Source organism: Corvus moneduloides, chromosome 18, assembly GCF_009650955.1.
Source record: "Corvus moneduloides isolate bCorMon1 chromosome 18, bCorMon1.pri, whole genome shotgun sequence".
Classification (NCBI taxonomy): domain Eukaryota; kingdom Metazoa; phylum Chordata; class Aves; order Passeriformes; family Corvidae; genus Corvus; species Corvus moneduloides.
In genome coordinates, this window is record NC_045493.1 from 11,036,580 (window position 1) to 11,046,444 (window position 9,865).

General features: G+C 42.5%; 1 protein-coding gene across 18 annotated transcripts in view; it reads left to right on the top strand.

Annotated features, from left to right (window-relative positions):
- ATXN2 (ataxin 2) overlaps positions 1-9,407 on the top strand; it is a 49,566-nt gene extending 40,159 nt beyond the window's left edge. For 14 of the 18 annotated variants that reach the window (XM_032128133.1, XM_032128137.1, XM_032128135.1 and 11 more), the window contains 3 exons: positions 3,410-3,555; positions 4,219-4,446; positions 7,738-9,407. In XM_032128133.1, coding sequence (XP_031984024.1) covers positions 3,410-3,555; positions 4,219-4,446; positions 7,738-7,941 — 578 coding nt within the window. In that variant the 3' untranslated portion in view covers positions 7,942-9,407. The remainder of the gene's footprint in view (positions 1-3,409; positions 3,556-4,218; positions 4,447-7,737) is intronic. The other 4 variants (XM_032128134.1, XM_032128136.1, XM_032128141.1 and 1 more) reach the window with 1 other exon arrangement.
- The last annotated feature ends 458 nt before the right edge of the window (positions 9,408-9,865 follow it).

Consider the following 9,865-nt stretch of genomic DNA (forward strand, 5'->3'; position numbering starts at 1 on the left):
TCACATATTCCCTTGTAGCTGGGAGTTCTGCTTGATCTCTGCTGCTGTGACCTCTTTTGATTTCAGCTCCTTCTGTGGGTTCTGTGGCTGACTACTTCTTGTTTGCTCTCAGAGAAATGGGGTGCAGTTCTGTAGAGTTGAATTCAGTAATTCAATCCATGTGATGTTTTTTTCCCATTCTGTGATTGAGTCGCTTCCCTCCCTCATGTCCCTGCCAGGTCAGTGCAGTGAAATATTTCACGTTAGAACCAATTTGGTTAGAAAGATGCAGAAGTGAAGCAGGTTAGCCCAGGCAGAGGAATTTAAGGCCTAAAAGGTGAGAAGCCCAGTGTATTTGTGCTGGAATGAGCTGAGGTGACTTGCAGCAAGATGTGTCCTTTCCTAGAGCTTTCTTGGCACGTTCTCAGATAATAGGTGGCCATTTAGAAAATGTCCAAAATACTGACAATTGGGGGAAAATGTTGGATAATGGGTTTTGGTTGGTTTTTTTCACCTCCTGTCTTGTCTTATTTGCTGTTAATTTGTGTAGTGAGCTGTTTTGATGACCAGGCAGAAATTCCTTTAAAAAATCCCAGGGACAGTGTTTTAGTTCTGGCTGAGCAGGTGAATTTTTCATGATTTTTACAAGATTCCTTTGACAATCCTGCTGGTCTCAGAGATTTCATTGGCTTGGCAGGAATTACTTGCACTAACTAAACATGAGAAACCATTTACACTGCTGGAGTTGGAGTCTGAACTCTGGTTTTGAACTGGGAATGCATTTCAGACCTGCTGAGTTGTTCTTGGTTTGTGTGCAGGGACTGGCCAGGATGCAGAGAAGTGCCCAGATAACATTTTTTGAAAGGCACTTTTAATATTACTATTAAAACATAATTTGCAGCAGCATCTGAAGTGATTTTAAGCTCTACAAGTTTGGTCATTAGGGTGTCTGTTAAAGACAAAATGAAGGAGAGGAGAAACTAGAGAAATAAATATTCTTCAGTATAAAAAAATCCAGTGCTTCAAATCCAAAGCTATGGATAAAATATTAGGTGGTTTTGGAAGAGCTGCCATTATGACAAAAACTTGATCCTCCCCTTGCTTTATATCTATTCTTTAGGGTGCTATTCCTTGGTTTTACTGGTGTCTAAAGAGAGAAATTCCTTATTGTGAAGTTTTAGTGTAGAAATATCTGCTTCAGAATAACTGAGTTTATTACTCTCTGGGCCATAAAGGACCAAAAGATGAATTGCACAAATGGTTTAAGGGAGTCCCACATTATTTTGGGGGCTCTTAACAAGTGATGTGGGAAGCCTTGAATATCTTACAACTTGGAATTAAATTTCATATACATTTTAAAGCCTCTTGAATGGAGTTGGAGTTAATTTGTAGTCAGGCTTGCCAGCTCTGTGGCTGAGGCACTGGGAGGATTGCTGGTCTCACGTGCCCTTTGGCAAGCAAGTGATCTCTCCTTCCATTTATTTCTATTACTTTGACAAAGATAATAACTTCTGACCTTCTTCAGAGTGTGTACAATAATGAGGCTGAGAAGTTTTCCTCCTGTAGAAAGCCATAAACTTGGTACTGTAAAAATGATCAGTGTTGCCATTGATAATTTTGATGTTTTCAGAGGAGGAATGTCTGAAAGTCAAGTAGGATGCTGCTGCAAAATACATTTTAGTAGTGATACAAAAAAGCCCCCAAAAACTTGGATTTAAAGCGTAACAAAACGCTGTGGCAGAAGATCCTGCTGGTTTTGACAGTGAACTTAGAAAACATTGAGGTGGTTTTGAAACCCTCCCCTCAGTCAGAAAGACTCAGAGTGTACAACTGTGCTTGCACACATGGATAAGAATGTTAGGATCAACTCCAGGCTGCAGGAATTTAGTTCATCTGCATTAATAGCCTGAAACTGCTCATCACTGCGAGGCCATTTGCTCAGTGAAGATTTAATGGAGCTTGCCAGGGATTAGGTTAAATGTGGCAGGCAGTCATTTTCTAAAGCAGGAACCTGTACGGGGGAGAAAAACCTCAATCAGGCAAAAAGATCCTGGCTCACTGTATTCTGGTGAGTTGGAATGTGGTAGAACTTGGATTTGTCAGGTTTATAGCAAACCAGACTGGAGGAAAACTGCAGTGGCAATCAAATTCTCATATAATACCAACCCCATTAAAAAAACCATATAACCTGCTAGATACTCATCAGTAATTAACTTCAGAGTGCACCAAAACAAATAAGGAACAGTCAAAGGAAATATTGAGGAGCAGGTTGATAGTTTTCTTTGGCTGTTTGCTTTTTTAGCACTGTAGTCAGCAAAACTCTCCTTGATCTTGTGGGCTGTGACATCAGAGGGATTAACACATGTTGTCACACACAGGAGTAGCTGCAAACACAGCCTGCTTGTTGCACAAGACCTAAAAGAAATAGGGGAAACATCCTCATTTTTAGAGTCCTTCTTTCCTGTTGCATGCTTTGTGTTTAAAGGAAGACTCGTTGTCATTATGGCTTTTCATACTTGCTTAGATTCCCTCAAAAATTAAAAAAAAAAATAGGATTTAGTGTGGCCCATTTGGAGCAGGGGCAGAGCAGGATCCAAGGAGGAACTTGGTGTTTGTTGTTGGAGACTGGCACAGCTGTAGCAACAGATGTGGCTTCACTGGGGTGAAAGTTTTCTGTTGTTCAGTTTCTTCCTTTTTGGGAATTTTGTACCTTATTTGCTACTGTTTCAAGGAATGAAGAATTCCGTGGCAGTGTTGGGAAATTCACAGGATGGTGGTGATCCAGAACAGATTGGCCTCGAGGGCAGAGGCAAAATGGGTTGTTTTAGCCCAAGAAAGTGGCTTCAGCAAAAATTTGATGCTCGAGCAGCCTCAGTTTTCTCAGCTGTGATGTTTATTTACTCTGGAGCACACAGGCAGAGTTTGTGCTTCCCTCTGACTGTTCTGTGAGCAATTTCCAGAAGAGTAGCATGGTGAGGTTAGCCAGGTATAAGGCCAAAGAATTTTTTTTGGATGGTGGAAATAAAAATGGCTTGTAACACCTTTGAAAAGTATATCTCAGGAAATCCTAAATTGTATGAAAATTATAAATTTGATCTTTGAAACTGGTCTGTTTGACAAAACAAAAGATGAAATACTGCTTTTCTCTATGTAGTATCTGTTACATTGTCAGGTTAGGGAAGATGAACTGTCTAATTATGGTTGTTTATAGATTTTCCTGCCAAACCAAACTACAAAAAAGCAAGGTAAGATCCTCAGCTATTTGCAAGATAAATACATATATATATTTTTTTTTTTTTTTTTTTTTGAAGGGGGAGGGAATATATTTACTGAGTGTTTGAGTTGTAGTGAAATCTTCAAGTGCAGATGGTGACTTGATAGAGGTGCACGTCCTGTACCTGGTGTTAAATATTCCTCTTTTTCATCCTAGTTTCCACTGGCTCACTTGCTCAGCAGTATGCCCACCCTAATGCTACCCTGCATCCGCATCCTCCGCATCCTCAGCCTTCTGCCACCCCAACTGGCCAGCAGCAAAGCCAACATGCTGGAAGCCACCCTGCTCCAAGCCCCGTGCAGGTAACACAACCCAGGGACTGAGCAGCTTTAAATTGTGTTTAATTGCATTTAAGGGATTGCAGCTGACTGGTGCTTGATGTTGATATATTGATTTCTTTGAGAGGAAAAAGGGTAGGATGGAGCAGAGTCCAACTATTCATTTCTCCCTGGTCACATGGGATGGGGGATGTTTCAATTTAAGGATTATGGAAGGATCATAATTGTGTCAGTGCTTTCATATGAGTGAAGTGGAAATAGCAGATAAATGCTGAGAAGTGTTTGATTGTATTTTGTCAAAGCAGTTGAAAACAAAGTGGTCCTTGGAGTAGTGCTGCATTCCTTAGCTCCCTCCTGAGAATAACTCTGGGGGCAGCTCTAAGGCAGTCCCAGCTCCAGCTTCTCCATGGTTTTACCTGGGGGATAGTGCTGCATTCCTTAGCTCCCTCCTGGGAATAACTCTGGCTGCAGCTGTGAGGCAGTCCCAGCACCAGCTTACCTGGCAGTCTGGGTTCTGTTTGCCAGCAGAAGCTGAGCCTGGTGGGGTTGTGTAGAGTTTCCCCATGAACACAAGCGTGGCCATCCTTAGACACAGATTTGGAACTGAGAGCAGTTTCCCACTCCTTTCTCCTTCATGTGTGTAATCCCTCAGCCCTAACCTCAATGATCTCTTGTGTTTTCTTGCAGCACCACCAGCACCAGGCTGCCCAGGCCCTGCACCTGGCCAACCCCCAGCAGCAGTCGGCGATTTACCACGCAGGTCTAGCTCCAACCCCTCCTTCCATGACGCCAGGCTCCAACACGCAGTCTCCACAAAACAATTTTCCTACAGCACAACAAACAGTCTTCACCATTCATCCCTCCCATGTTCAACCTGCATATACCAATCCGCCACACATGGCCCATGTCCCCCAGGTAAACACAGTTTAACAACCTTCAAGACTAAATGTCTTAATGCCACAAAGTTAGGACAGCCGGGCCTGCTGAAGTGATTGCCAATCTGTCACCTCTCAGCACAGACTTACCTGTTGTTGTTATTTAGGTTTCTGTCTGTACATTGCCTTTATTTAGAATTTGACAAGGTGTATTTGGACCTCAGCTTCCAACACCTAGTGCATCTGCAACTGTAGTTTAATGAAGACATCTTAAGCTGGCACTGCTACTGAAATAAATTGAGCTCTCTTCCCAGTTCCTGGCTCCCATCCTTGTCCCTGCCCCACCACTCTGCTCACAGAACTGCTTGGCCGTGGAGCAGACCAGGCTGGGGACATGATTCAGCTGAAATGTGCTGAATCCCTTTTTAAGCTGTTTCTTGGTCAAATAGGTTCCCTGCTCAGTCAGGTGCCTGATCCCAGGAAGAGCTGGCATACAGAAAGGTTGGAGGTGGGAGCTGAGTGCAGAAAGGCTGAGTTGCTGCTTTTGGTTGCAGTTTCAGGCTCTGCATCGTAGACAAATTTATACAAATACATCCAGAAAAGGACATGACAGGATTTCCTGGGATTAGCAAGGCAGTGCAGGGAGAGAGGAGAGAGTTAAGGTGACTGCAGGACAATCCTTGCAGAAAGAAGTCTCGGTGTGTGTGTGGGGTGTGTGTGTGTGGTTCTAAATGAACTGCTTACGCTGAAGATCCCCAAAGATCGTTGGGCAACCTAAAACAACAGTCTTTGCTTCAGAACCAGAAACCCACTTCTCTTAACTGCTCTCTTGTGGTCAGCTCCCTGAGAAAAAGGATTTGGGGAAGGGAAGCACATGATAGATTAATCAAGAGCTCCGTGGAAAGCAGTGTGACAGAGATTTTCTGATGTTTACTAAATCTCCTGGATTTAGTGTCCTTTCTCGAGGAATGGGCAGTTCAATCAGTAATTTTTCTGCACAATTTCTTCTTCAGACCATGAACTTGGTGGCTGGCTTCTGCCTTCTCATACAGGTTAACAGTAGTTTGGGATAAGGTGACTATCTGTGATTAGGGATGTTAATCTCACAGGTGTCCAGTCCCTTGCAGAATTCTGATAAAATCTTTGCTTTGGTCCTTGGGACAGTCAGTTAAGTCAATAAATCAATAGTTCTTTAGGAATCCTTTTACTGATGTTGAGTTTTTAGCTTTTTGATTCTCTCTTAGGCTTTTGATTTCTCTGCTTTTTTGAGGGAGGATAAAGAGAGGATGGCCAAAGCTGACAATTGCTGTGGCATCTTGGCATGTCCTCCCCTTCTCTGGTTTCTGCCAGAAACAAGACTCCTGCTCTGCTCTGGTGTGAAGGCACTGCTGTCAATGCCTGGGTTGTGTTTAGAGTTTCTCAGAGGGGTCTTGGCTTAGTGGCACGTCCAGTGCTGTGATTTGAAACATGAAATATTTGCTTGAAGGCCATCAAGGGGTAAAGCTGTGCCTGAATTGTGCCCTGGCCAGGCCAGGGAAGCAGAATGTGACCATTGCCTTCCTTTCTGTGTGCCAAGCACTTAACCAAATTAAACAAATCAGATGCAACTTTGAGTCAGAAATGACTGCTCAGGCAGGATTTTTAGCAATCACAGACAAAGCCTGCCTTGCCCTTGATTTTTAACTTGTGCAGTCTCTTCTGTAATTTTTTTAGAATGAAAGCTGCAATTTGTGATATTTACACCAAACTAATTGACTTTCCTAATGAAGTAGTTCCCTCAAAAATCTCTAGTGAAGGAATAACTACAGTTCTGTCAGAAATTTTAAATGCATGTAATTATTCCATCGTGGGGAAACTAATCACTGGATTTAATAGTTTTTTAGCAGCCTCATTCCCAGCTTCTAAACACAATTCTGAAATACCACGTGGTAAGAATTTCAGTTAGGCCAACACAGGGGATCAATCCAATTTCCCTTCAGGTTATCAGATGAATCTTGAGCTGGTAGATATCTCACTTGAGAACCAGTACTTTAAAATTCATTACAGTGAGCTGTCAGCTGCCAATTTGCAAAGTGTTTGAGCCACAGCAGAAAAATTTTATCCACTGTGTGTATTGACTCCAGCTGCTCTATGAATAGCTGCTTTATAATGATGGCTTCTACAATAGCATGTTTGTCAAAGTCAACGTGGAGCCAGTCCTGGGAGGTATTTCTGTTCCACAGCCTGATCTCCTAAACGTTTTTTAGAGCAAGAGTGAGATTTGAATTGCAGTTCCTGCCTTTAAAGGCTTCTGGGGTGCTACTAACACGTGCAAGTCTGATCAAAGAGTTTGGGGAATGTCTGTGATGAGTCAAGTAACCCTTTTTGTCTTGAAGAAATAAAATTCTAGCCACTACCTGCTATCTGTCTTTACTGGCATGGGAGACCTGTGAGGCTGCAGTTCTGGGATATGGTAGAAGGACAAAGCAAACCTTAGGTACAAATGATGGCGTTTTGGGGCTTTTTTCCCCAAGAGAAATCCACTGAGAGCTCTGAGTTCCTTTGTGCTTTTAAGAAATTAATGTTTGCTAGGTTTTTAAATAGAAAAAAAAAAAAAAAAGGATGACCTCTAGAGACATGAACTGCTCTGAGCTAAAGAACCCACCAAGCTCCTGAACTTGTTTGCCAGAGGTGATCAGCCATGGGAAGGATTAATCTCCTTTTCCACTGAGATTTAGCCCTGATTGCTCAGATTACACAAGAACTGCGATGAGCTGAACTGGAAGCAGAACAAAGCTGCCCTGAGAGTGTAAAGGGATGAAATCACTCATGTCAGAAGGACTTGGCTGAGCACTGTGTGGGCACAGGTCGCTGGAGAGGACAGGGAGGTTCCCAGGGCAGGGAGCCAGGAGAGAACGTGGGGTTGTGCAAGGAGAGAGCTGGGGAAGGGATGCCAGACTCCCAGTGCCTGTGAAGTTCCTATCTGTACCCTCTAGGAAGTGCTTTGATGTAGGTGACTAACAGAAATGTTTGGAAGATTTGTTGCTGAATTGTTTTTTTTATTTTTAATACCCCCCTATTTAACGCTGGCAAAATGGCTAAAATTGAGAATGTGACTCAGAGCCAGCAGTAAAGACTTGAGCCCTTTTTTTAATTATTATTTTTCCTTTTTGTTGTTATTATTTTTTTTTTTTTGTGTGTTACAACCTCTTCCTTAACCCCTAACCTAGTTTAAAAAAAAAAAATGGAGAGTAACCCTCCGGATTTGCTGCCGGAGCAAACTTTTGCCAGTCATGTGGCCAGGAGTTGCTGCCTCCTTGTGACCATGATACTAAAGAGCTCTTTGTTTCAGGCTCATGTACAGTCAGGAATGGTTCCTTCTCACCCAACTGCCCATGCTCCAATGATGCTAATGACGACACAGCCTCCCGGTGGTCCCCAAGCCGCCCTCGCTCAAAGTGCACTACAGCCCATTCCAGTCTCGACAACAACACATTTCCCCTATATGACCCACCCTTCAGGTGAGGAGTGTGTGCCCGGGAGACCTGCACCCTAACTGAGCCAGGTCGGAGTAGTAACAACTGGGAGAAACCAGATTTGGGGAAAAAAAAAAAAAGACAAAAAAAACCCAACCAGCCTTAAGATGTCCTTGTATTTCGCAGCTGCGCTTTGGCAGCCTAGAGGAGCGTAGGTTTAGCTGGTGAGATGTACCTAATTCAGGGAATATTCTGCTTTTTCTCTAGCTGGAGTAGAGAAAAGGAAAAGTGTGAGACGCTGGCACTGTGGGACTGAGTTTTGCAGGTGTTGCCGTGGATTTGCCGTGGGGGATGGACTGTGTGTAGCTTATAATGATCGGAGGTTTTATTAAATCTTGATGATTTCACAGGAGTGAAATGTTGTGTGGGGGTAGGGCTGCTGATAAAGTGACAACTGAAATCTAAACTTTAATTCAGAGTAACATTCTGCAGCTTTGCTTTGGGGGAAAAGTAGGAGTTGTGTGACTTCTTTCCGCTTTAAATTTAACCTTATTTAGGCTTCTTTGATTATTCGAGTTCAAACAGCCTCTGAACTTCTGTAGTGATGTAGTTTTACCTGATGTTTCTTGGGGAATGTGTGAGCAGAACAAAGCTGCTTTCTGAGGGCTTAGGAAGGGAAAAAAAAAACAAAACCATCCCAAGGACATCTTGATGTGCAGGGTTTTGTTTTGTTCTCTAAGAAAATAAAAGCAAAAAAAAAAAGAGGAAAAAAAAAAATAAAAGAAAGTTGAGCTCAGTAGTTGTCCTGTGACCACTTTACTAGCAAACTGTTGTGTGGCTTGCCAATTTATTATTTACATTTGAACTTTTTTTTTACAGTACAAGCCCACCACCAACAGCAGTTGTAAGGCTCATCTGGAATAACTGAAAGGCTGGATACCTTTTGTAGGCCAAATACCCTCCTTCTACTGCTTCTGCCAACTGGAAGCACAGAAAACTAGAATTTCATTTTATTTTGTTTAAAAAAAAAAAAAATTTTTTTTTTTTTTTTTTTTGTTTTCTTGTAACATCCACTAGGAATGCTAACAGTTCATCTTGCAGTGGGAGAGATTCGGACTGAGTAGAGGCATTTAGGAACTTGTGGGCTATTCCATAATTCCATGCACTGTATCTGAGTCCTGCAAGTGCCCCAACTCTGCTTGCTGAAAACTGGAAGTTATTTATTTTTTAATGACCCTTCAAAGTTATGAACTCGTCAGCTAGCAAAAGAAGTAACAAGAGTGATTCTTGCTGCTATTATCACTAAAAATCAAGACTTGGAGATCCCTTTTACTTCTAACTAAACTTGAAACAGGTTCAGTAAAAAAAAAAAAAAATTCTAATCGTCAAACGGATGAGTTATTATTTATAAATCACGTTTGATGAGATAATCACTATCGTGAGACAGTGATGTAACTTTTAAGTTAAGAAAACTTTTACTTTGTAGATAATATAAAATAAAAACTTAAAAAAAAAATTAAAAAATAAAAAAAGTTTTAAAAACTGACCCTCCTCGGTGTTTGTGTGGTGATTTATGAGTCTCTTCCCATACAGGCTTCTCCAGCTCTGATCCTCACTGGAGCCAAGGTTTGCCCTGAGTCTGTTGGGTGCTGCTGCTGCAGGGGCATTGCAGAAATCAGGGAAAAGTTTGAGAATCACAAATTCAGTACAGTTTTCCAACAAGGTTTTGTGTCCGGGTGATTTTGTGTTCCTGATCCCTCAGCCTTGGGCTGCTCCGGACGGTGTCAGGAAAGGTCCCAGCTGGGCCTTCGAGGTGATAAAAGTATAAAAGTCCGTGGTGCTGCTGGAGAAGGAAAGGAAGGGTAAGAATTCCCTAGCAAAAAGCCTTAAAAAGATGAGGAGACAAAGGTTATCCCTGCTCCCAGTGCCGTGTCCTGACTGTCCTGTGTGGGGCAGGCATCGTCCCATGGGGACAAACCAGAGGATTTTCATGCCTGAGGGAGC